General features: G+C 44.3%; 1 protein-coding gene across 1 annotated transcript in view; it reads left to right on the forward strand.

Moving 5' to 3' along the window:
* Ints3 (integrator complex subunit 3) overlaps positions 1-26,296 on the forward strand; it is a 47,988-nt gene that overhangs the window by 14,600 nt on the left and 7,092 nt on the right. The window contains exons 4-20 of the mRNA XM_070013981.1: positions 3,523-3,636; positions 3,914-3,998; positions 5,511-5,577; positions 8,446-8,590; positions 8,971-9,100; positions 10,459-10,556; positions 13,944-14,135; positions 15,769-15,856; positions 16,338-16,417; positions 16,835-16,926; positions 17,294-17,400; positions 19,150-19,269; positions 19,616-19,745; positions 20,204-20,258; positions 20,502-20,605; positions 21,075-21,119; positions 21,318-21,437. Coding sequence (XP_069870082.1) covers positions 3,523-3,636; positions 3,914-3,998; positions 5,511-5,577; positions 8,446-8,590; positions 8,971-9,100; positions 10,459-10,556; positions 13,944-14,135; positions 15,769-15,856; positions 16,338-16,417; positions 16,835-16,926; positions 17,294-17,400; positions 19,150-19,269; positions 19,616-19,745; positions 20,204-20,258; positions 20,502-20,605; positions 21,075-21,119; positions 21,318-21,437 — 1,772 coding nt within the window. The remainder of the gene's footprint in view (positions 1-3,522; positions 3,637-3,913; positions 3,999-5,510; positions 5,578-8,445; positions 8,591-8,970; positions 9,101-10,458; positions 10,557-13,943; positions 14,136-15,768; positions 15,857-16,337; positions 16,418-16,834; positions 16,927-17,293; positions 17,401-19,149; positions 19,270-19,615; positions 19,746-20,203; positions 20,259-20,501; positions 20,606-21,074; positions 21,120-21,317; positions 21,438-26,296) is intronic.

The following is a 26,296-nucleotide window of genomic DNA, read 5'->3' on the forward strand; positions in this document are numbered from 1 at the left end:
TACTTTTAGTTATTTTTGTGGCTTTTTGTTTTTGTTAGGCCTCTGGTATAGTTGGGATAACAAAAGTGTGCAGCTACATCCAGCATCTTTTGGTCAAAATGTCTTGCTGACTTCATGCTTTCAAACCATCATTTTCCCAATCTCCATTTACTAAGTAGCTGGAACTTAGGCTGTTTTGTTTTTATCTTATCATTAAGATACTTGGGAATAAAGATGTCTCCATTTTGCTGTTGTTAAATATTGATATGATCCCATTGAATCTTAAAGAAATTATTGACAAAGATGAAAGTGTGTAGGTTGAGGTTAAGGCATTTTTTTCTCTTGCTTGAATTCATTATTTATTTTTTTATTTATTGCCAGTCCAGGGACTTGAACTGTGGCCTGGGCTTCTTTTGCTCAAAGCGAGTGTTCTACCACTCAAGCCACAGTGCCACTTCTGGCTTTTTTGAGAAGTTTATTGGAGATAAGAGTCTCACAGCTGGGCACTGATGGCTCACGTCTGTGATCCTAGCGACTCAGGAGGCTGAGATCTGAGGATCACAGTTCAAAGCTAGCCCGGGCAGGAAAGTCCATGAGACAATTATCTCCAATAAATAACCAGAAAACCAGAAGAGGCACTGTGGCTCAAGTGGTAGAATGCTAGCTTTGAGCTGAAGAGCTGAGGAACAGTGCCCAGGCCCAGAGTTCTAGCCCCATGACCTACCAAAAAAAAAAAAAAAGACTCACAGTTTCCTGCCCAGGCTGGCTTCAAACCATGATCCTCAGATCTTAGCCTCCTGAGTAGCTAGGATTACAGCCATGAACCACTGGTGGCCAGCTTTACATCTTTTTTTTTTTTTGGGGGGGTCTGGTCATGGGGCCTGAACTCTGCGTCTGGGCACTGTCCCTCAGCTCTTCAGCTCAAGGCTAGTGCTCTACCACTTGAGCCACACCACCACTTCCGGCTTTTTTCTTTTTGCTTATGTGGTGCTGAGGAATGGAACCCAGGGCCTCATGCATGCAAGGCAAGCGCTCTACCACTGAGCCACCTTCCCAGCCCATACATCAATTTTTATAAATACTTTAAAATCCAATTTAAGGGCTTACAAATGCAACTCATTGGTAGAGTGCTTGAACAGCAACAGGCCCTGGCCTTGAGGTTCAATTCCCAGTACCACAAATAGAATAAACAAAACATCAGAATCTTATTTAGCTGTTTCAGTGCAATTTAGTCTTGCCTGCTGGAAAGGCATATTTGTTGGTTTAATGTGAGAAATGAACAGAGTAAGTGAAGGGGGCAGGGTTTGTGTAGTATTTCTTGCTCTTTGCCTGGCTTAGCAGTGGAAGGCCACAAGACTCTGCATTGTAAATGCTGTATCAAGAATTTGACCATCCATACCCACTTCCTTTTGCACTTTGCAAGTCCCATGAAAGAAGGCAACACTGCAGAGAGGATGATTGAGAAATTAAAAACAGGGAACAAACACCACATTGGGATAAGAGGTTCCAACAAACTACTACCAATGTGCTGGTAGTTATGTCTGAAGCCTCCCCAGGTTAGTCACAGAATGGTTAAAGAAGATGAGGGAAGTCAAGATAAAAGGAAAATCTGTCAAGTCAGATACAGAGACAACTTTAACCATAGAGGAACATTGCCTATTTAAATGAAAACAAATTCCAGAAATGTGGCCAGGGCAGGGAAAGAGGACAAACCTCTCTGAAGATAATAGGGTTGAATGAAGAAAGAGAAGATACTGTTTGCCTAATTCCATGCCCTGCCAGGAACCTTAACAAGAATAAGTGCTGGTAACATACATTGCAGCTGGGAACAAAAAGTATCTCATCTCTGATGCTGTTTTACCAACCTGTAACAGTTTGCTGACCAGCAAGGAGAAAAATGGGAGGAAAAAACCTTAGCAAGCTTCCAAGAGGGAAGATGTAAATCAGAAAGAGCAGAGTTGTTGAGCACTGGTGGCTCATGCCTATAATTCTAACTACTCAGGAGAGTGAGATCTGAGGATAGCAACTTGAATCTTGCCCAGGCAACAAAGTACATGAGACTCTCATCTTCAGTTAACAACCAAAATAGGAGATGTGGCTCAAGTGGTAGAGCACCATAGTTGTTATTCTATCTTGTTTTGAGCCAAGTTCTTGTTAAGTATCTCAGTTTAGCCTTGAACTCACTACATCACTATGTATCCTAAGCTGTCCGCAAACACAAAGCTTTCCTGTTTCAGCTTCCCAACTGCTGGGATTACAGGCATACACCTCTTTCCTTTTTCAATACTTAGCAAAAGTAAAAGGCATCCCAGAGAAAAGAAAGACATTTAGGGTAACTGAGGTAGCTCAGTCAGTGGTAGAGCAATTATCACAGATCCATGGCTTAATCCTCTAGCACCACACAAAGAAGAAAGACATATTTATTTATTTATTTATTTTGTCAGTCTTGGTGTTTGAACTCAGGGTCTGGGTGCTGTCTCTGAGCTTTTTCACTTAAGGCTAGCACACTACCACTTTGAACAGCAGCTCTGCTTCTGGTTTTCTGGTAGTTAATTGGAGATGAGTCACATGGAGCTGGCACTGGTGGCACACGCCTATAATCCTAGCTACTCCGGAGGTTGCAATTGAAGCCAGCCAGGGCAGAAAATTCAGTGAGACACTTATCTCTAATAAACTATTCAGAAAAAGCCGGAAGTGGCGCTGATGCTCAAGTGGTAGAACACATAGAAGCTCAGGGACAGTACCCAGTCATTGAATTTAAGCCCCAGGACCAGGCGAAAAGAAAAAAAATCTCATGGACTTTCCTGCCCAGGCTGGCTTTGAAACACAATCCTCAGATCTCAGCTTCCTGAGTATCTAGAATTACAGGCATAAGATACCAGTGTCCAGTTTAAGACATTGAATTTTAAAATTTCATTTTCTGTTTTTGAGAAAAGATTTTACTGTATAACTCAGGCTAGCTGATCCTTCTGTTTCAGCCTCTTAAATGCTCAAGTTATAGGCATCCACTAACATACCCAGCTAAGAAACCTCAATTTGGGTTCTGTCCTTTCTCTCCAGGACCCTGATCCCTTAAACTCCCCTTGCTGCATCTAGTTGGGTCACAGCAGGTCGAAAACCCTCTGGGTTCCTTTTTGACTTGTTCAATCAAATCCATTCTGCAGTGACCTTTTACTAGGAGTTGAAAAGCAGATGGCCTCCACCTGGTTTTGCTCAGCTTGTAGCATCAAACAGTATGACATTTCCTTAGAAGGGAGGTAGGGGGACAAGGTTAGGACTAAGAGCTCTGCTCAGCAGGCTTTCTTTCCTTATTAGAGAGTTCAGTCCTTTTTTCCTACCCTGTAAGATAGAACATAGGTTTGTGATGGAGGTGCCCTGTGGAGGGAAATTATTCAGCATGGAAACTGTATTTCCCATTTTGCTATTTAGTATCATCTGATTGGTAGTGTTTTGTTTAAGAGACAGGAGGATAGGGGTTGACTAAGGGTTGGGTCAAGAGCCTTAACTTAGTTTATTGGCTGCTTACAAACCTGCTTCTTATAGTGTTACCGGGACTTGGCTCTGGTGAGTCGTGATGGCATGAATATTGTCCTGAATAAAATCAACCAGATACTTATGGAGAAGTACCTGAAGTTGCAGGATACTTGCCGTACTCAGGTAAGATTAGAAGACGATCCTGGGAGGGGGAGTTAGCTCATAAGTAGTATGTGCTCTGCATGCACAAGGCCCTGGGTTTGATCTCCAGTTCTAAAGAGGGTAGGGGTAGTATATTCCGTTCAAAATCAGAACTATTATTGTGGTTTTCTTACAGTGAAGGGAAGGAAGAGTTAGGGTCAGTACATCTTACCATTGTGTAACTAAATTGTAACATGACTATATTAGCTCCTTTTTCAAATTTATAGGCCCTGCTGTTTATTTCTTGTCTTCTCTCTAGTTGGTGTGGTTGGTAAGAGAACTAGTGAAGAGTGGAGTTTTGGGAGCTGATGGTGTTTGCATGACATTTATGAAGCAGATTGCAGGTGAGTTTGATGACAGGTATAAAGAAGAAAAGAAAGGAGCCTAGAGACTAAGTCTAGGCAATAGAAAATGATTAAACTCCTAAGGAATATGATTCTTAGGTTACTTAGACTTGATCTGATGCAGACATCTGCCCATATATGTTTTAGAAAGAAATGAACAAAACCACAGAAGTCATTTGTAGCAATAAATCTTACTTTTCCTGTCAAATCCAGACCTGGGCTTAGTGGTATTCTGGATCTGGAAGGAATGAGGAGAGAAATACAGGAAGTAATTTGTTCTCATGTCATTATGCTTTCAGAAACCTAGACATCCTCCCTGGCTCTAACTCTATGTTTTGTATATTTGCTCCCTTAATTTTGACATCTGATTGGAGCCAGTCTGAGGGACAAACGATATCACAGAACAGACCCTGACATTTAGGTTTTATTATCTTAGTGTCTGTGACATCTGTCTTAGCAACTGAATATGAAAGAGATCTGCTCAAACTACCTTTTATATTCTTGAGATTACATGTGTTTGTTTAAAAATTACCCTGCTAAAAACAAAAAGTAAATACATGAAATTAAATAAAATTTAAATAGTCTTGCTGTTTTATCTCACTATTTGCCCAATGGTGCTTTGCCATCCCCCCCCTTTGGTGTATGTGAGTACTAATCTTTGTGCTGTGTGACTATGTGAACACTGAATCTTTTTAGATGGACTTGAGGAAAGGCATAGCATTGTTGTGCTGGATATTTTTGTCTTCTCTCCTGGCACTCTGACACTTTTTTCCCCATTTAACACAGCTCCCACTTCTTATCCCAAGACTTTGGCCTGTCACCATTATTAATTCTATCCCAAGAAGTTTCATAGCAAAAACTGAAGACTGGTGTCTAGAAACCCTTGGCCTGATGTGAGCCTGAGCACCTGACTCAGGACATCCAGATGCTGGGCTGAAGCTATTGCCAGCTACTTGCACCTCTCAGGCCCTGTTTGAGATACTATCCTTGCTTTTCATCTTGCCTTTTCTTTTCTTTTTATTTGCTGGGCCTGGGCCTTGAACTTTGGGTCTGCGTGCTGACCCTGAGCTCCTTTTGCAAAGGCTAGAACTCTACTCCTTGAGCTATAACACCACTTCTGGCTTTTTCTGTGATTAATTGGAGATGAGTCTCATAGAGACTTTCCTGCCCAGGCTGCCTTCAAACCGTGATCCTCAGATCTTAGCCTCTTAAGTAGCTAGGATTACAAGTGTGAGCCACCAGCAATCAGCTTGTAAACTTGCCTTTTCAGGGGCCAAATTGTTCCTATTCCAATGCCTAGAGTATGGGAAAATAATCCAGAAGATTCTCCTCATTTCTGTCTGGAGGCAGAGAGGAAAACTTTAAAGTCTGACAGAAGAGAAGGCAGTTTATCCTAGCATTCTGAGCAGCAGAAATAGGACCAGCAAGATGGAGTGAGAAGATGTATTGGATTTAGCTGAGCTGCTAATCAAAGCTACTGTATTCTGATTCTGTCCCTTCCTTTGAAATCAGGTGGAGATGTCACAGCCAAAAATATCTGGTTGGCAGAAAGTGTTCTGGATATCCTGACGGAGCAGAGGTAGAGTCCATCATTAAGGGTGGGGCAAGAGCCAGATATGACTATGAGGGATGTGAGTATGGGAAATGGGGAAGAAAGGATTGTGTGGCCCAAGAACTCCTTAAGTTACAGAGAGGGAGGAAGAGGCAAATGTATTAGCTGGAAATGAAATAATTAATGCTATAGTGTGCCCCAAGGAATGAAGTAGTGGGAGACAGGGTCCTTGCTAAAATATCTCTGAACCCAGGAAAAACTGGTTTTATCTGATAAGGGTTTATTTTTGAGCTAGACCTCCTTGGAATGTTTATCCTTGGGGGGAGGTGGGAGGAGAATGAGCTCAGCAGAGTAGGGCCAGCCAACCACATAGGCCTGGCAGGTACCCCTTCTTCCCTCCAAGCATCTCAGTCCAACACATGCTCTTTTTTGGAATGGCACAGCGATGGTGGGAGCAAGGAAATGATAGAGATCAGCAAGTCCTGCTTAGACTCTATATATAGGGCTCGGAGGCTCCAATGGTAGGGAACACATAGAGGATATATGAGACTTTGTAGTTGGTTTTTTCCCTTCTCCCTCAAAGAACCAGGCATGGTATGGGCTAGCTCTATATATGAATTTGGGGAGAGAGCCTTCCCCTTGGTCCTATAACCCAAATCTTTGTATTGATTAATTTTAATCTCTTTCTAGGTGAGGAAATCTAACCAAGTGATCTAGAGGGAAAATAGTATCTATATTATCTTCATTTTAGAAAAGTGGACCTCCTCCCATAATTCACACTTGTAAAAGAGCCTGCTGTGTGTGCTGTGTTCTGCTCTGAGAACTACACAGCCTGCTGTGTAGTGCCACCTAGTGCTCTGGGTACATCTGTGCAGTTACACTGGGCCTAAGTACCATCACACCAACATGAGTGATTCTACATCCTTTTCTTAGGTGTCTGTATCTTTCTACTACCCTAGATGTTACAGGATATTACCCTGTCTCTTTTCATTATGCCATTGCAGGGTTCAGATTTGTTCTGCTAGCTAGCAATCTTAAAAAGTGATGTTTTTTTTTCTTCTTTTGTTCTTGCTGCCATATAGCTCTTTCCCCTAAAGCCGAATTTTTCATTACAAATGTCAAATAGCCAACTAGCTTCCTCACCCATTCCCTGCACCCCCAACCTCAAATTCACCTCTTTTGGTGAAAGTGAAAGCATTGAAATTTTAAACTGTGTCCTCTCCACACCCTCCTTTTAACCCCCTCCCATGTGTTTTCAGGGCTGTGGCAATAAAAAAAAAAAAAAAAAAAAAAGCAAGTGGGGGATGGGGATCTGCCCAGTGTCCTTGGCTAGTGTTTTCATTTTGTTGTGAAAGGAAAAGGCCAGAGTCTTAATTAGGTGGCTTGAGCAGTTTTCCGGAATCAGGATGTGGTCTGGCTGGATTAATTAAACTCCCTGTCTTCTTCCAGTTCCCTGCTTTCCAGCAGGGAGTAGCCAAAACTATCAGAAGATATTTGCTTGAGTGAGACTGCTCCCCAATTTTGGCATTTGGAGATAGCATCAGAATTTTAGGAATCTCTCCACTATGTAAAGACACCCCTTTTAAGCAACAGGGGACAAATAATTCTATTGCACTGTTTTCCCTTGGGAAATTCTGAAACTCCTAGGAAATGGGTTTTGCCATCCAGAACCAAGTTCTTTTTTTTCAGATTGTGATTTAGGGGCAGGTGACTCATTGTCTGAGGGTGGGGTCACTGGCTAGAGAGAGCACCAGGGAAAGGTTTATAGCAGGGTAGGCTGCTAATGGCCAGCCTGAGAGAAGAGCTAGCACAATGTGTTCTAAGAACTCTAGGTCCTGAAAGGTCTTGGACAACCTTAGAGGTCCTTTGACTACCCTTAAGAGCTATTGACTTATAATTCCTTTCCCCATAGAAGACCTGGACAGAAGCTATAACTTATCCCTATCCCTGGTACCTCACCATTGCTTGGCACATTATAGGTACCTTGTAAATGTTTGAGTTGAATGCATCAACAAATAGTTATTTTATTAGAAGCTATGTAAGTAATTAAGAGTGTCTAATCCTAGTTACTGAGGAGGATGAGATCTGAGAATGATGGTTTGAAGCCAACATAGGCAGGAAAGTACTGAGACTTTTTTTTTTTTTTTTTCGTTATGGGGCTTGAACTCAGGGCTTGATTTCTTTTTCTCAAGGCTAGTACTCTACTACTTGGAGCCACAGCCTCACTTCTGGTTTTTTTTGTGGGGGTTTTTTGGTGTTTTTTTTTTTTTTTTTCTTTTTGGGTGGTTAGTTAGATGAAGTCCTGGGGACTTTTTTGCCCCAGCTGGCTTCAAATGGTAATCCTCAAATCTTAGCCTCCTGAGTACCTAGGATTATAGGCGTGAGCCACTGGCACCTGACCAGTACTGGGATTCTTTATCTCTAATTAACCACCAAAAAAAAACCCTGGAAGTGGAGATGTGGCTCAGGTACTAGTCTTGATCAAAAATGTTCCAAGACAGGGCCCAGGGCCCTGAGTTCAAGCCCCAGGACCAGCACACAAAAAAGAAAAAAAAAATAAACAAAAGAAAGGATACCTTCTTTCCTCCAAGCTTCTAGGGATTGAATCCAGGACCTTGCACATGCTAAGCAAGTGCTCTACCACTTGAGGCATACCTCTACCCGTCAGTCACCTGTCTTTATTGGGCACTTAGAGAAACTTAGTAAGTTATCCTTTCCTTTGCTGGTTGATAGTGGAAGGTAAATAGTGGGCTGAGCAAGCAAGTAAGCAAAAAACCTTCTCCCAGTGTCTGATCATCAAATATTTCTGAGGCATGGGACCCAAGTCCAGACAGATGAATTGGAAGAGTGAATAGGTCTAGACAGGGTATAGTTCAGTGTCTTTCCTCCCTGCAGAGAGTGGGTACTAAAGAGCAGCATCCTCATTGCCATGGCTGTTTACACATACCTCCGTCTCATTGTTGATCACCACGGGACTGCCCAGCTCCAGGCCCTGCGGCAGAAAGAAGTAGACTTCTGCATCTCACTGCTTCGGGAACGGGTAAGGGAATAGAAGAAAATCATTGGTGAAATAGGACCTGTTAGACAAAAGAGTTTTGGGGTAAGCTGTTAGGGCTTGATGTGAGAGTCTGATTCTTTTAGAATTTTAAAACAGTTTTAGGTGGAGAGGGGAGTAAAATTAATGTGAAAGTGAGCAGGGCTTCTGCACTTCCCAGTAACTTCTCATCCTTGGTAGTAGTTCTCAACTTCTAGCTCTTCTTCTTAAACAAACAGCTAGAAGCACATCCTTTGACTCCACCACTCTTTCCTCCCCCTGTAGAACATGTTGTTCCTTTGTCCTCACTCCAGAAAGTAAACAATCCATGTTTTTATTCTCTTCCTGCCCCCTCCTATCACTCCCCCCACCTCCATCCCATCAAGTTTATGGAGTGTTTGATGATTGGCCGAGACCTGGTGAGACTACTTCAGAATGTTGCTAGAATACCAGAATTTGAACTGCTTTGGAAAGATATTATCCATAACCCTCAAGCCTTGAGTCCTCAGTTCACAGGTAAGTAAGTGCAAGAACAGTCTATCCTTGAGAGGTGGCAGTGTATATGTCCTGTATGAATTGAGAGGGCAGAGATTAGAAAGGGACCATCTAACAGAAGACATGGGACTAGCTAGGCTTTAACTGGAAATGGAAAAATTCACGTGGTTTCTAGATAGCTCCTACTAGGCTGTCTCTAGTTCCTTGAAGAAAAAAAAAAAAAGATACCCAGGCAGGCACCAGTCGCTCACACCTAGCTACTCAGGAGGCTAAGATCTGAGGATCACAGTTCAAAACCAACCTGGGCAGGAATGGCCATGAGACTCTGATCTCCAGTTAACCACCAGAAAACGGGAAGTGGTACTGTGGCTTAAGTGATAGAGCACTAGCCTTGAGCTGAAAAGCACAGGGACAGCACCCAGGCCCAGAGTTCAAGCCCCACAATTGACAGAAAAAAAAAAAAAAGACTGTGAACTGATCTTCCCCTCCTGTCATTTTCTTGGCTTAGGATATAAGCCAGATGACCAGTTTTCCAGTTTCATTGAGTCTGTCAGGGACTCAGTGGTCAACCCCTAAAACTGAATCAGAAGAGGAGGTGCCCCTGCACTGTGGATATAACTCTGTGGTAGAGTGCCCATCTAGCTTGCCCAAGGCTCTAGGTTCAATCCCTTGCCCTTGAGAGGAAAGAAAAAAAAAAGTCTCTCTGGGAACAATCTGGCTTTTATTTCTGAGGATCCAGTCTGATCAAAATCCTCTTTAGGGAAAGGAAAGAATCTCTGTGTTTCACTCTGTCCCTTTCCCAGTGTCCTGCTGAGGTCTAAAGAATAATTCTACAATCCAGGTGCTGGTGGCATACACCTATAATCCTAGCTACTCAGGAGGCTGGTATCTGAGAATCACAGTTTGGAGACAGCCCTGACAAGAAAGTCTGTGAGATTCTAGTCTCTGATTAAACACAGAAAAAGCTAGAAGTGGTGTTATGGCTCAAGTGGTAGAGCACTAGCCTTGTGCAAAAGAGCTCAAGGACAAGGCCAGGGTCCAGAGTTCAAGCCCCAGGACTTGCAAAGAAAAAAAAAAAATCCCAGAATCCAACAGTCAGACCATCAGGAAAAGTAAGATAGGCTTCTCATATTTTCCCACCCATTGCAACTGCACTTATGTGAATATGAGGCTCTGAAAGGCCAGCAGAAGGGATCAGTGTAGCTGGGATGTGGTTGAAATCTCTGTAAGTATGCTTGTCCTCCCTTGATCTTATCTTGGAATTGTCCCATGAACAAAACCACTGGCCATTAGTACCTAGCTCAGGTTCCCCCTCTACCTTTTGGACCTGTCTGATCCTCAGACCTCTCTGTTTTCTCTTCCCTTTCAACTTGGTTTAGGTATCCTACAACTTCTTCAGTCAAGAACATCCCGAAAATTCCTAGCATGTCGCCTAACTCCTGACATGGAGACTAAGCTCCTTTTCATGACTTCCCGGGTGAGTATTACAGCAGCAAGAGGAATTGCACGTCTTTGTTGGGCTTCTTGTCTGTCAGCAGATCTGTTACCATTGAGTTCTGGTGTTACCAGTGACTGAGTAAATGCCCCTTACCACATGGCTGCTGGCTCTTTCCTCTAATCATTCTAAACTTACAACATTGTGCATGGTGCTGAGGATTGGGGGTACATTGCTGAATAAATAGTTGGGATTCTAGCTAATTTTTTTTTCCTTTTTGGGGTGTTTGAACTTGTACTCAAGCTTGCTAGGATAGTGCTCTACACTTAAGTCAGCTCTGTTTTTCACTTGTTATTTTTGAGTTAGGGTCTCACTTTTCACACCAGCATGTGCCTGCCAGAGCTGTAATCTACCTACTTTAGGGTTCCCTTTGTTGCTAGGATCATAGGTGCATCATAGTTGCTAGGATCATAGGTGCCTCAATCCAGCTTTCCTCCATGGGGAGGGAGTCTCATGGAGTTTTCTGCTCAGGCTGACTTGGATCTGGAATCTTCCCAATCTCAGCCTTCTATATAGCACCATTGCACCCTGCTGCAGAATTATAAAGTCTTGTGAACTTTTCTTCCTGATCTGGCCTTAAGCTAGGATCCTCCCTTTCTCAGCTTAAGTAACTAATGTGTCACTGGCTCTTGACCTGAATTCCAGCTCTTTTGAAGCTTTTGTTCTGTCTCAAACAGTGATACCAAGTTGCATATAAATGATACTTTTACTAGTGTGAACTGGGGTATAAAACTAGTAAAATGAGCCTGGTGCCAGTGGCTCATGCCTGTAATTCTAGCTGCTCAGGAGGCTGAGGATCACAGTTCGAAGCCAGCCAGAGCAGAAAAGTCCCTGTGAGACTCTTATCTCCAGTTAACCACTCAAAAACCAGAAGTGGTGCTGTGGCTCAAGAGGTAGAGCACTAATCTTTAGCACAAAGAGGTTCAGGGACAACACCTAAGCCCTGAGTTTAAGCCCTACAGCCAGGGGAAAAATAACTAGTTACGTGAGAATATCAATCTGGTAGTGGTTATTCCTGGAGAACTACAAGCAGTCAGGAAGAGAGCCATGGTTTCCAAACATGGCTGAACTCTGATAGAATTGCTTGAGGAGCACAAATGGACCTCAGGGGTCCCATTCTCCCAGAGATCTGATTGAGGAATCTTGTTTTTAGCAGCTCCTCCTGATTAATACTAGAGAACTAATGCCCTAGCCAGCGTTCAGATTCCCAAGGCATCCCAGAGAACTGGGCTATCCTTTGCGGTAGCTAAAAGGTAGTTAAGTGTTGGAATTTAGATTCAAGTTAGTTTTTTTAAAAAATGGTGTTTTTGTTTTGTTTTGTTTTGGTCAGTCATAGGGCTTGAACTCTGGGCCAAGGCATTGTCCCTGAGCTCTTTTGCTCAAGACTAGTGCTCTACCACTTGAACTACAGTGCTACTGATGGTTTTCTAGTCGATACTTGGGGGACTTTTCCTGCCTGGGCTGGCTTCAAACTTTGATCCTCAGATCTCAGCCTCCTGAGAGCCACCAGCACCTAACAAGTTAGTTAAAATTAGTGATATCTAAAGCTTATGACATTTCAAATGCTCAGTAGTTACCATTATTGTTAAAAGTCCTATTGGATAGTGTTGATCTAGATGTAGCTTTTGTTTACCTTTCTGTTCTCTTTTGAAGTTTTCTGATGGGAATAGAAGAGAAACCAGATCCTCCTGCAATTAATGTTGCTGTTTGGTGTCTGATTAGGGGAAGGACTTGGGAAAGAAGTTCGAAGAATTTGTACCTTGAATAATGGTCCTGTTAAATCAGTCAGCATAAGGAAGTGCTCGTTCAGTGCAGAGTGGTTAATAGGTACAGGTTTACTCTTGAGGAACATTCCTTACTGCTTGCCAATTATTCAAGAAAATAAGGAAGGATTATGTTTATAACCAGAGAGCCAAAGACTAGTATAGAAGTAAGGAGTCAAAAATGGACTGTAGTTGCTGTTGGGGGTAAATGTGGCATCAAGTTGGTGGCAAAAATGAATGCATCACTGACATGAAAGGTGAGCTAGAAAGACTGAGCAGTTGTTTTTGTTTTTTTTTTTAATCAGTCATAGGGTTTGAACTCTGGGCCTGGGCGCTGTCCCTCATCTATTCAGCTCAAAGCTAGTGCTCTACCACTTGAGCCACATTTCTAGTTTTCTAGTGGTTAATTGCCTGGACTGGCTTTGAACTGCCATCCTCATATCTCAGCCTCCTGAGTAGGATTATACGCATGAGTCACTGGCACCCATCTTTTGAGCAGTTTTTTCTTTTAATTTTATTGTTATTATTAAGGTGTTGTATAGAAGTTACCTTTTTTCATCAGTTTTTTTATACCTCTTCCTCTTCCTCTTCCTTCTTTTCCTCCTCCTCTTCCTCTTCCTTCTTTTCCTCCACCTCTTCCTTCTTACAGTTAAGTGATATTCATCTTTTCCTTCCCCTTTTGTCCTTCTCCTTTCTCCTTCTTCCTTCTTCTTTCCTCTTCCTTTTTCTCCTCCCTCTGCCTCTTCTTTTCCTTCTTTCTTTCTCCCCCTCATTGTCCCCTTCTTCCCTCCCTGCTCCCCCTCCTCCCTTCTTCTCTTGCTCTCCTCCTCCTCCTTCCTCTTCTTTCTTCTTATTCCTCTTCCTTTTCCCTTCTTATTCTTCCTTCTTCGTCTTCATCCCTTTTTTTTTTGTCGGTCATGGGGCTTGAACTCTCTGGGCCTGGGCACTATCCCTCAGCTCTTCAGCTCTTCAGCTCAAGGCAAGAGCTCTACCACTTGAGCTACAGCGCCACTTCCAGTTTTCTAGTGGCTTATTGGAGATAGGAGTCTCACAGTCTTTCCTGCCCGGACTGGCTTTGAACCTCGAACCTCAGATCTCAGCCTCCTGAGTAGCTAGGATTACAGGCATGAGCCACCGGTGCCCTGCTAGCAGGATATATAAGTAGTTTTTTTGTTGTTGTTGTTTTGTTTTGTTTTGTTTTGTCGGTAGTGGGGCTTGAACTCTGGGCTTGAGCGCTATCTCTGTGCTCTTCAGCTCAAGGCAAGCGCTCTACTGCTTGAGCCACAGTGCCACTTTATCCTTATTTTTCATTCTTTCTCTTTCTTCTCCTCCATCTCCTCCTTTTTCTTCTTCTTTTCTCTATTTCTTCTCCTTTTCTCTATTTCTTCCCCTTCTTCTCTTTCTTCTTCGCTTGTACTAAAGGTTAAGAGTCTCCCAGATTTGTCTGCCTGGGCCAACTTCATACTGAGATTCTCAGATCTAACAGATCTCAGCCACCTGAGTATCTAGGGTTATAGGCATGATCCATTGGCACCCATCTGTTTTCCTCTGCTCAGGAATTCCATTGTCTTTTCCAAGTTTCTTTTTCAATTTCTTCCTCCTCTAGGTACGGTTTGGTCAACAAAAACGATACCAAGATTGGTTTCAGCGCCAGTATCTGTCAACCCCAGACAGTCAGTCTCTGCGATGTGACCTCATTCGCTACATCTGTGGTGTAGTTCATCCTTCTAATGAAGTACTAAGTTCAGATATCTTGCCCCGATGGGCCATCATTGGTTGGCTCCTGACAACATGCACGGTAAGCAGTTGGGGCAATGGATAGAGAATATTGAGTAGCTAAGGATGCCTCTCCCATACTGTTCCTTACTGACTCTCCAGGTACAGCTGAACCCTAAGGGCCCTTTGTTGTGGTCCCCTGAATGACTCCTATTGTGTCTCTAGAACTTAATCCTGTTCTTGGGATTTAATAAGTTCATCTACCTTTTTACTGCCAATTCTCAAAAATTTAGATTTCTTTTAGCTTTTTTCTTTTTTCTTTTAGATTCTAGAAACCACAAATAGTTATTCCTCTGAACTTTTTCTTTCTTTTTCTTTTTTTTCTTTTTTTTTTTTTTTTTTTTTTTTTGGTTGGTCATGGGGCTCAAGGCTAGCACTCTACCACTTGAGCCACAGCGCCACTTCTGGTTTTCTGGTGGTTAATTGAAGATCAGAGTCTCATAGCCGTTCCTGCCCAGGTTGGCTTTGAACCTCGATCCTCAGATCTCAGCCACCTGAGTTGCTAGGATTACAGATGGCATGAACCACAGGCACCAGGCTTGAACTATTTCTTTTTTCTTTCCTTTTTTTTTGTGTGTATATGTGTATGTGTATGTGTATGTGCACCCCAGTCTTGGGGATTGAACTCAGGGCCTGGGCACTGCCCCAAGCTTCTTTTGCTCAAGGCTAGGACTTTACCACTTGAGCCACATTGCCACTTCCAGCTTTTCTTGTTTATGTGATACTGAGGAATTGAACCCAAGGCCTCTTGCATGCAAGGCAAGCACTGTACCATTGAACCACCTTCCCAGCTCTCTGAACTGTTTCTTATTTGGGGGTTGTATTGTTTTGTTTTTGAGACAGGGTCATGCCATGAAACCCAGACTGCCTTAAACTGCAGTCTTCCTGCTGCAACCTCCAGGGTGTTGGGATAGGGCTTGCATTCTTTAGACCCTCACCTCCATGCCTTTGGCACTGTGTTTGTTTTCCTTTCTTTACCTGGTGAGAGACTATCCATCTTCTAATATCTACCTGCCCTCTGACCTCTTTTTTTATTTTTTTTTGCTAGTCTTGGGTCTTGAATTCTGGGCCTGGGCACTGTCTCTGCGTGTCTTTTGCTCAAGGCTAGCACTCTACCTCTTGAGCCACAGCACTACTTCCAGCTTTTTCTGTTTATGTGATACTGAGGAATCGAACCAGGGCTTCATACATGCTAGGCAAGCACTCTACCACTAAGCCACCTTCCTAGCCAGCCCCCTGAACTCTTCTGAGAAGGTCTCCCCTATCTGCCTGGGTCCTTGAAATGTGCCAATCAGATATGAGAACACGTTGCTCCTAGTGGGTGTTTTCTGGAAGGGCAGTCTTCTGTGACAACACTCATCTAGTCTTAAGTCAGAATAGGTGAGTGTTGCCTCAACTCATGATGATCAGTGGACTCCTAAATGTTCTCTGTATGGGAATTAGAGATGTGTACTACTAGATGTGTGAAGAACCAAGGCCAAATCCCATCCCCAAGATTGGTAAGACAACTGTGTAAACACATACAGATAACGCAGATTGTTAGGTTCTTCCTTACCTACGGAGGGAATAGACAAATGGCCCTGGAATCTGTCCTGGGCATGTGAAAAAAGGGAGCTGGTTGATGAAATAACCTTTTTTAACCTCTTCTTTTCCAGTCAAATGTTGCTGCCTCCAATGCTAAGCTGGCTTTGTTTTACGATTGGCTGTTCTTTAGTCCAGACAAGGATAGCATTATGAACATAGGTATGTGCTTGAGACCAGTCAGCACACCTCTTCCCCATGTCCTCAGCCCTCATTGCCTTGTCCTAGTGACAACAGTCATAAATCTCAGGCAGTGAGGAGGAGAGCTGATTTATCTGGGAGCAGTGCCATTGTTCTCATCTGTTCTCCTTTGACCTACAAGGAAAATTGCTTTGACAGGGCCAAGCAATCATCCCACCCCCTTCTCACATCTTTATGTTTGGGCTTTGGCATGGTGAGGAGGGTCTAGGTAGAGGAAAAGTATGCCACATTCTGCTTTTCCTCTATTCCTACCACACTTCTCTGAGCTTAATGCTAAGGACAAGAAGGGAAACGAAATGGGAGTTGATTTTCTTGGGTCTTTTCAGTAAGAATGTGAGGAGTAGACATATACATTTCCCAGAGTCACTCATAGGTAGACATCCATTTTTGGACATGGAAACAGTTTCTAATGTAGAGGGCCCTTTACTTCCACGTTTTCTAGAGCCAGCCATCCTGGTCATGCATCACTCCATGAAGCCCCACCCAGCCATCACTGCCACACTCCTGGACTTCATGTGTCGTGTAAGTTGTATGGCCCTCTCTCCTCTTGGTTGCTGGATAAGCAAAGTTAGGTGTATCTCCACTAACAGTGGAGTCTCTGCAGGGGTCATTGTGGGAGCAGAAGTGGTCATGAGTTCTACCCCCAAGTTAGCAAATGTATTCATTCCCCACTGTCTGCAGCTGGATTGGTCCTTGTTTCTCAGTGGCAGGATGATAACTCAAGGTAGAATTTAGTCTCCTCGAGGAGCAGCTGGGTCCAGTAAGTGTCCTGTCTAGTCCTGACTTTGTAGCTTAGAGTGGTCCAGAACACTATGGTTCTCTTTGCCACCATAGGTCTCAGTGTCACCTGACCAAAGCCAAAGTAGCTTTTTAGATCAAATTCAGAAAACTGTGACTAGAGGGTCCTATGCTTATTCTTTCTACTTCTTCCCCTTCCAGATCATTCCCAACTTCTATCCACCATTGGAGGGCCATGTGCGACAGGGTGTCTTTTCTTCCCTCAACCACATTGTGGAGAAACGGGTTTTGGCGTAAGAAATGTCTGTGTAGGGGATTGGGGCTGGGGAGAGACAATTCTCCATTTCTTATTATTAGGTATAGCCCCATCCAGGCCATGTGTATCCAAGTAATGCTATACCACTGCTGTTCCTTTTCTCTGACAGGTGTAAAAAGCACAGCTTCACCTTCTGCCAGGAGTGTGTCCTCTTGACTTGTAGAGGAATATGTCTTTTGCCATCATTAAAAAGGGTTTCAAGTGCTTTCTGTCCCACAGGCACCCCTGTGAAGGATTGGAGGGTGGTCCAATTATACTGATTGGGTTTAGACAACTTTCTTTACCTCCATGTTGAATTAGAAACAAGGAGTTCTGTTACTGACCTTATTTGTGTTTCCCATTAGACACTTGGCCCCCCTATTTGACAACCCTAAATTGGATAAAGAGCTGCGAGCTATGCTTCGAGAGAAATTTCCTGAGTTCTGCAGTTCTCCCTCTCCACCTGTGGAAGGTATGCTTCGAAAGAAATTTCCTGAGTTCTGCAGTTCTCCCTCTCCACCTATGGAAGCTCTCCCACTCTTTGACCTGTATCAGAAGAGAAATGAAGCCAGGTACCAGTAACTCAGGCCCATAATACATTGGAGGCTGAGAACTAGAGGATTCCAATTCGAAGCCAGCCTAAGCAGAATAGTCTGTATGACTCCATCTATAGTTAACCAGCAAATTGCTGGATTGAAGGTATGTTTCAAGTGGTAGAACAGCAGCTTTGAGTAAGAATACTGAGTAAAAGTGTGAGATCCTGAGTTCAAGCCCCAGTACTAACACACACAAAGAGAACCTGAGAAAGAGAAAGCCAACTGCTGGTGGCTTATGCTTGTAATCCTAGCTACTCAGGCAGCTGATGTGAAGATCATGGTTGAAGCCAGCTCAGGCAGGAAAACCTGTCATAGGACAGTCTTAGCTCCAGTTAACCACCAAAAAGTTAGAAATGGAGCTGTGGCTCAAGTGGTAAAGTGTTGACCTTTAGCAAAAAAGCTCAAGGACAGCGCCCAAGCCCTGAGTTCAAGCCCTAGGACAAGCACAGAAAAGAGAGAGGAAGGAAGGAGGGAGGGAGAGAGGAAGGAGCTGGAGGCATCTTAAGATTTAGACTGGAGGTGTGCTTAGGCTATTGTCCCTTTAAGTTTTCCCCTTCGATAACTCCATGTGTCTGTCCATCTCAGTTTGTTCTTCTCCAACTTCATTTTTTTTTTGGGGGGGGGGGTCCAGTCATGGGGCCTGAACTCTGGGCCTGGGCGCTGTCCCTCATCTCTTCAGCTCAAGGCTAGAGCTCTACCACTTGAGCCACAGCGCCACTTTCAGCTTTTTTTTTCTGCTTATGTGGTGCTGAGGAATCGAATCCAGGGCCTCATGCATGCAAAGCAAGCGCTCTACCACTGAGCCACCTTCCAGCCCTCCAACTTCATTTTTATTATTATTTTCTCTCTTATTAGTAGAGAGAAAACATCTAATCCTATTTGACATCCTAATAATTGTTTTTTGATTTTTGGGTTTTTTTTTTGTTGTTGTTGTTGTTTGGGTCCTGTCATGAGGTCTGAACTCTGGGCCTGGGCGCTGTCCCTCAGCTCTTCCGCTCAAGGCTAGCGCTCTACCACTTGAGCCACAGCGCCACTTCCGGCTTTTTCTTCTTTTTGCTTATGTGGTGCTGAGGAATCAAACCCAGGGCCTCAGGCATGCAAGGCAAGCGCTCTACCACTGAGCCACCTTCCCAGCCTCCTAGTAATTGTTTTTGCTCTCATAACTCTTGCCTTTTTCTCTTATTAACCTTTTTTCAGTAAGAAGAACACTTTCATGGATGTTTTCTCCCTTTGACATTATCTCTTCTGTTTTCCTAGCCCTAAGCTAGGCCCCTGATTCCCAACTTCCACCCCTACTTTGCCTCCCATACTTTGTTTTGGGGTGAGAGCCAAGGCCAAGCATTATCCCAACTTGGTTTTAAGTTAAAGGAGCACTGAGACTATCCCAGCCTTTTTCTATTCACTGAGCATAGATTCATTACCTGAGCTATTCTTCTTTCTAGCACTATCTCCCTACAGACCATGGCAGATTTTGAGGTCAAGAGGTTTGTCTCTATGATCAGTATTTAATTTAGGTCACAAACTGCATGTTCTCCCATTGCCCTCTAGTCTTCCCTTCCCAGAAGCATGGGGCATACTGGAGGGCACAGGGACCCATTAGGGGTCTTTCTCTCTTTACTCCAAAGTCAAAATTGAGGAGCCAGTTTCCATGGAAATGGACAACCATATGTCAGATAAGGATGAGAGTTGCTATGACAACGCAGAGGCAGCCTTCAGTGATGATGAGGAAGATCTCAATAGCAAAGGTAAGACTAGTAGTGGGGTGTAGTTGGGTTGTGGCAGCCCTATAAGATTATAGGAACAAGTTACCTGCTATCTGCTATCATACCACCTTTGTCCCTCTGGGTTAATTGTGTTAACAAGGTTACTGGGTGAAATGCAGGAGTGCAGAGCCCTGCACTAAACAGTGAGAAAAAAAACACGGTTCCTGAACATTCCACAGTAAGAAGTGGGACCTGTGCAGTCAGGTACTCCCAGCATTGAGTGAACAGCTACTCACTGAGGGTTCTGGGGAAGGGACGAATGGTCACTTGAGTCTCTCTGGTGCTGATGTCTGGGAAGATTGACTTCTTTCCTCAATCACTCCCTCAGGGAAGAAGAGAGAGTTTCGATTCCACCCCATCAAGGAGACAGTTGTGGAGGAGCCAGTTGATATTACCCCTTACCTTGACCAGTTGGATGAATCTCTAAGGGACAAAGTGCTTCAGCTACAGAAGGGAAGGTGGGTATGGATTCTGTTCCCCTCCTTAAGAGGTCTAGTGCAGGTTCTCCCAGCTACTGTGTGGGTGTGGCAGGATGCTGGGGCTTGGAGGGAAATGGGTTGGGTATATGGAGAGGTAATTAGAGCTTCATGGGAAGTGTCTTCAGCACTTAAGTTGGGGAGTATAGGCTGGAAATGAGCAGCCCTGTTCCCTAACCCCCCAGGTTGCGACTTCTGAGACTGTGGATAAGAGCCTCTGAGAAGCAGGATGGATGGGGATTTCCCTTTGTGTTGGGCCCCTGCCCAGAGAGCCACAGATTATGCCCCTAGCCTCCCCCACCCAAGCTAGGATTTTGCACAGAGCTCCTTTGTTTTGTCTCTGTGTATGTGCGTGTGTTTGTGCGCACTGTTGTGGATGTATGTCCTGCCCTCTGCTATCATTTATGTCCCTGGGATTTCCTCTCACTTCTGTACTGCAGTGATACGGAGGCCCAGTGTGAGGTCATGCAGGAAATCGTGGACCAGGTCCTGGAGGTGAGGAGGAACCCAGTCCCTTAGGGAGGAAGCAACTCAGCCAGTCCAACTTAGAGCTCTCCATGCAAATGGGAAATCTCATTCCCTGTCCTCCCTAGATGTCTTCTCTGATGGGGGTTGGGGAGCTAGCTAATTCAAGAGGTGGCAGAAGATGAACTCAGAGCCTCTGGGGGAGGGGCAGGAAAGCAGTAAGGCTCTGGTCTAGGTCTTGATAACCCCTCCTCATCCTTGTCTCACTACCAGGAAGACTTTGACTCGGAGCAGCTGTCTGTCCTTGCTTCCTGTCTGCAGGAGCTCTTCAAGGCCCACTTCCGAGGGGAGGTGCTTCCCGAAGAGGTCACTGAGGAGTAAGGCTCATCTTCCCTGATCCCTGGGGCCTCAGGAGTCAGAAGAGTGCTCTTATAACCCAAGTTCAAGAAGCACCTTGCTGTGGACTTGAAAAAAATACTCTATTGATGATGGTCTGATTCCTGCATTGTAATGAGGATGAGGGTTTATTTTTGCCTGTTACATCCAAAGTGGACTGTTCAGTAGATTAGCATCTCAATTCTGTTTCTAGCCCTGCTGCTAGCTCAGTAGTCAATCTTGGCTGCTTCAAATGAGATTGGATCCTGGTCTGGACTCTCCCTGAAGGTGACAACCTCAGATGGTCGTTCCATGTTAAGAGACAGTTTTCTGTGATTTCAAGCCGCTAGGAAGCAGGAAGTTTGCCTTTTGGTAGGAAAGGAGCAGGCTAGCATGCCTCCTCTTGCCATATCGCCTGCCCGTAGCCATCCTCCCCTCACATGGATGTTCAAATGTAACCCTCTCTTGTAGGTCCTTGGAGGAGTCTGTGGGGAAGCCTCTCTACCTAATATTTAGGTAAGCACCTAGCTAAAAAGAGTCTGCTCTGCCCTCCATCCTTAACAGCACACATAGGACTCTGTCCTGTCTCATGGGGCTCCCTTTGCCAGGGAGGAGGAGGAAGGAGGTATGCAATGGAAAGACAGTCCTTGTTGCCCCAGAAACTCCTTAGGAGAGCTGGCCCTGACTAATGCCTCTCTTCCCACCTGTCTTCAGGAACCTGTGCCAGATGCAGGAGGACAACAGCAGCTTTTCTTTGCTTTTGGACCTTCTCTCTGAGCTATATCAGAAGCAGCCCAAAATTGGCTATCACTTGCTCTACTACCTGCGGGCCAGGTGAGTGTAGACTGTCTTTCTCAAGGTGTCAGGGCACATGCTGGAGAACTTGCTTTTCTTTTCTGTTTTTTTGGTTTGTTTTTTTTTTTGTCGGTTGTGGGCCTTGAAATCTATCCCTTAGCTTGTCAGCTCAAGGTGTGTGCTCTACCGCTTGAGCCACAGTACCACTTCCAAAGTTTTCTTTTTTTTTTTTTTTTTTGTCGGTCGTGGGGCTTGAACTCTGGGCCTGGGCGCTGTCCCTCAGCTCTTCAGCTCAAGGCGAGCGCTCTACCACTTGAGCTACAGCGCCACTTCCGGTTTTCTGGTGGTTTATTGGAGATAGGAGTCTCACAGTCTCTCCTGCCCAGGCTGGCTTTGAACCGCGATCCTCAGATCTCAGCCTCCTGAGTAGCTAGGATTACAGGCGTGAGCCACCAGCGCCCGGCCCCCCAAAGTTTTCTAGTGATTAATTGGAGATAAGAGTCTCATGAACTTTCCTGCCTGGGTTGGCTTTGAACCATGATCTCAGATCTCAGCCTCCTGAGGAGCTAGGAATACAGGTCTGAGCCACTGGTGCCTGGCTGCTATCTTAGTTTTTTTCACTACTCTAACAAATACCTAAGATGAACAACTTAAAGGAGGGAAAGTTGATTTTGGCTCACTGTTTCAGAGGTTTCAGTCCAGGGTCAACTGGATCCCTTGCTTTGAGCCTGAGGTGAGGTACCGGCGCCAAGATCATAAGTGTTTGTTTGGGGTTAATTGGAGATAAGAGAGTCAGATTTTGTCTGCCTGGGCTAGCTTCAAATCATGATCCTCAGAACTTCCTGAGTAGCTATGATTATAAGCAGGAGCTTTTTTTTGTTGTTGTTGGTCATGGGGCCTTAACTCTGGGCTTGGGCGCTGTTCCTCAGCTCTTCCACTCAAGGCTAGCACTCTAACATTTGAGCTTGAGCCACAGCACCACTTCCAGCTTTTTCTACTTATGTGGTGCTAAGGAATCAAACCCAGGGCCTCATGCATGCCAGGCAAGCACTCTACCACTGAGCCACCTTCCCAGCCCTCAGTTATTTTTTTTTAAGTCACTTTGTTGAGATATACTATCATATACCATAAAATTGACTCTTTTAAAGTATACAGTTTAGTGGCATTTAGTCATACAATACTACTTCTGTCTGCCTTATTATTAACATGGTCCATTTGTGTACACAATGCGTCTTGATCAGAATCATCCTGTTGTTTGTTTTCTTTCTTTTTTTTTTTTTTTTTTTTTGTCTTCTGTCCTTCCAAGACTCTGCTGTTGGATTCAAAACACTTCATTATCCCCATAAGAAATCCCATACTCAGAATCAGTCACTTTTTCATTCTCCCCTTTATCCATGCTCTGGAAACCCCTGGATGGTATTCTGTCTCAATTAATAGAGAACACTACTCTGGATATATTATATAAATGGAGTCATAGACTATATGGTCTGTTGTGACTGTTTTCACCTAACATGTTTTAAAAAATCATGTAACGTATCAGTTTTTCAATCCTTTTTATTGCTGAATGATCAATATACATTTTTTTTTCTTTTTTCCTTTTTGTCGGTCATGGGGCTTGAACTCTGGGCCTAGGAGCTGTCCCTCAGCTCTTCAGCTCAAGGTTAGTGGTCTACCCCTTGAGCCACAGCACCACTTCCAGTTTTCTGGCATTTTATTGGAGATAAGAGTCTCATGGGGGGCTGGGAAGGTGGCTCAGTGGTAGAGCGCTTGCCTTGCATGCCTAAGGCCCTGGGTTCGATTCCCCAGCACCACTTAAGCAAAAAGAAAAAAGCTGGAAGTGGCGCTATGGCTCAAGTGGTAGAGCGCTAGCCTTGAACTGAAGAGCTGAGGGACAGCGCCCAGGCCCAGAGTTCAGGTCCTACGACTGGACCCCCAAAAAAAAAAAAAGAGTCTCATGGATGGGGTTGGGAAGGTGGCTCGGTAGTAGAGTGCTTGCCTTGCATGCATGAGGTCCTAGGTTCAATTCTTCAGCACTACAAAAGCAGAAAACACTGGAAGTGGTTCTGTGGCTCAAGTGGTTGAGTGCTAGCCTTGAGCTGAAGAGCTGAGGGACAGTACCCAGGACTAGTTTTCAGGCCCTACAACAAAAATAAAAAAGTCTCATGTATGTTCCTGCCCTGGCTGGCTTTGAACTACAATCCTCAGATCTCGACCTCCTGAGTAGCTAGGATTATAGGTGTGAGCAACCAGCACCTGACTTGGTATATATATATATATATATATATATATATATATATATATATATTAGTCATTTTGTTTGTTGATGGATGTTTGAGTTGTTTCTACTCTTTGCCTATTGTAAATGGAGCTTCTGGGGCTGGGAAGGTGGCTCAGAGGTAGAGCACTTGCCTTGCATGCATAGGACCCTGGGTTCGATTCCTCAGCACCACATAAGCAAAAAGAAAAAAGCCGGAAGTGGCGCTGTGGCACAGGTGGTAGAGTGCTAGCCTTGAGCTGAATTGCTGAGGGACAGTGCCCAGGCCCAGAGTTCAGGCCCCACAACTGGACCCAAAAACAAAAAATGGAGCTTCTGTAAACATTCATGTAAGGTTTTGTGAGATCGTTGGATTTTCAGCATCTTGGGCATGTATCATAGGACAAGACAACAAATGGCAGCTTAGTCTGAGAGGTCATATATATTTATTTTTTTTCTTCTTTGTTTTCTTTTTGCCAATCCTGAGGCTTGAACTCAGGGCCTAGTCATTGTATCTGATCCGCTTTTGCTTAAAACTAGCATTCTACCACTTGAGCCACAGCGCCACTTCTGGCTTTTTCTGTGTATCTGGTACTGAGGAATCAAACCCAGGGCTTCATGTATGCTAGGCATGCACTCTACCACTAAGCCCCATTTCCAGCCAGGGTCATATATTATTAACTCCCTTTTTACATTGGAAGAAACTGCCAAACTTTTTCAAAGGGACTGCAACTATTTTACACTCCTACCACCAATATATGAGAGTTTACATTTCCTTTTTTGTTGTCAGTACTAGGGTTTGAACTCAAGGCCTACTAATACAAGTGGTAGATAAGGATCTACCACTTGAGGCACATTTCCAGCCCTTTTCCTTTAGTTATTTTTCAGATAAGGTCTCGTGCTTTTTGCCTGGGTCAGTCTCAAGACAATGTTCCTTGTATCTCCCCCTTTTGCCTAGCTAGGATTACAGGTATTCTTGAGTATTATTTGGGGGTTTGAACTCAGACTTCATGCTTGCTCGGCAGGTCCTCAACCACTTAAGCCACACCTCTACTTGGTTTTTGCTTTACTTATCTTTCAGATAGGGTCTCATAATTTTGTCCAGGGCCAGTCTTAGACTGAGATCCTCCTACCTATGACCTCCTGAGTAACTGTGATGACAGACATGGACCAGTACACCAAGCTTATTGCTTGAAATGGGATCTTACTATGTCAAACTACAATTGTTATCATCTCTGCCTGTGTAGGGGCAGATGTGAGCTACCATGCCAGCCATCTAACTTGTTTTTTTGAGATAAGACAGGGTCTTCCTAACTTTTACCCAGGCTAGCCTCAAACTGATCTTCCTGTTCTCCCATTTAGCTAAGATTATAGGCATGTGCCACCATTCCCATTAAAAAATCATATTTCTGGGGCTGGGAAGGTGGCTCAGTGGTAGAGTGCTTGCCTTGCATGCATGAGGCCCTGGGTTCGATTCCTCAGCACCACATAAGCAAAAACAAAAAAGCCGGAAGTGGCGCTGTGGCTCAAATGGTAGAGCGCTAGCCTTGATCTGAAGAGCTGAGGGACAGCACCCTGGCCCAGAGTTCAGGCCCCACGACTGGACCAAAAAAAAAAAAAAAAAATAATAATAATAATATTTCTTTGCCTGGTTCCTAGTTTAGTAATGTCTGCCCTTTTTTTTTTTTTTTAAGATAGGGTTAGGGTCTCCCTATGTTACCTAGAACTAGGGCTCTTGGGCTCAAATGATCCTTCTGCCTCAGTCTCCCAGGTACTGGGATTACCTACTACTTATTGGTATGGGCTACCACACCCAGCTAGAGACAGGATTTCTCTGTGTAACCCAGAATGACCCCAAACTCAAGATCTTCCTGCCTTAGCCTCCTGAGTGCCAGAATTGCAGATATGAGCCACCGTGCCCAGCATTGTCACTTTTTTTTATTGTGGCACCCTTTAAAACATAAGAGTGAGCCAGGAGCTGGTGGCTTGTATCTGTAATCCTAGCTAATCAGGAGGCTGAGATCTGAGCATCTCAGTTCAGAGATCCCAGTTCAAAGCCAGCCTGGGCAGGAAAGTCTGTGAGACTATCTCCATTTAACCACTCAACAACCAGAAGTGGAGCTGTGGCTCAAAGTGATAGAGTGCTAGCTTTAAGCAAAAGAGCTCAGGCATAGTACCCAAGCACTGAGCTCAAGCCCCATGACTGCCAAAAAAAGTAAAAAAGAAAGAAAAGGTGACAACATGGTGATATGTGCCTATAATCTCAGCATTTATGAAGTGTAGGCAAGAAGATCATGAGTTCAGGGTCAGCTTAGGCTATGCAGGAAAATCATACTTCAAAAAAACCAGAATCAGGGGCTGAGAATGTGGCTTAGTGGTAGAGTGCTTGCCTTGGGTTCAATTCCTCAGTACCACATACACAGAAAAGTGATGCTGTGGCTCAAGCCACAGTGGCTGAAGCTCAAGCACAGTACCCAGACCCTGAGTTCAAGCCCCAGGACTGGCAAAAACAAAAACAGAACCAGCCATGCACCAGTTGGCTTGTGCCTGTAATCCCAGCTACTTAGGAGGCTGAGATCTGATGATCCAAGTTGCAAGTCAGCACAAGTAGACACATTAGAGGAAACTCTCATCTCTGATAAAT

Source organism: Dipodomys merriami, unplaced genomic scaffold (assembly GCF_024711535.1).
Source record: "Dipodomys merriami isolate MVZ:Mamm:240054 unplaced genomic scaffold, mDipMer1.0.p SCAF_92, whole genome shotgun sequence".
Taxonomy (NCBI): domain Eukaryota; kingdom Metazoa; phylum Chordata; class Mammalia; order Rodentia; family Heteromyidae; genus Dipodomys; species Dipodomys merriami.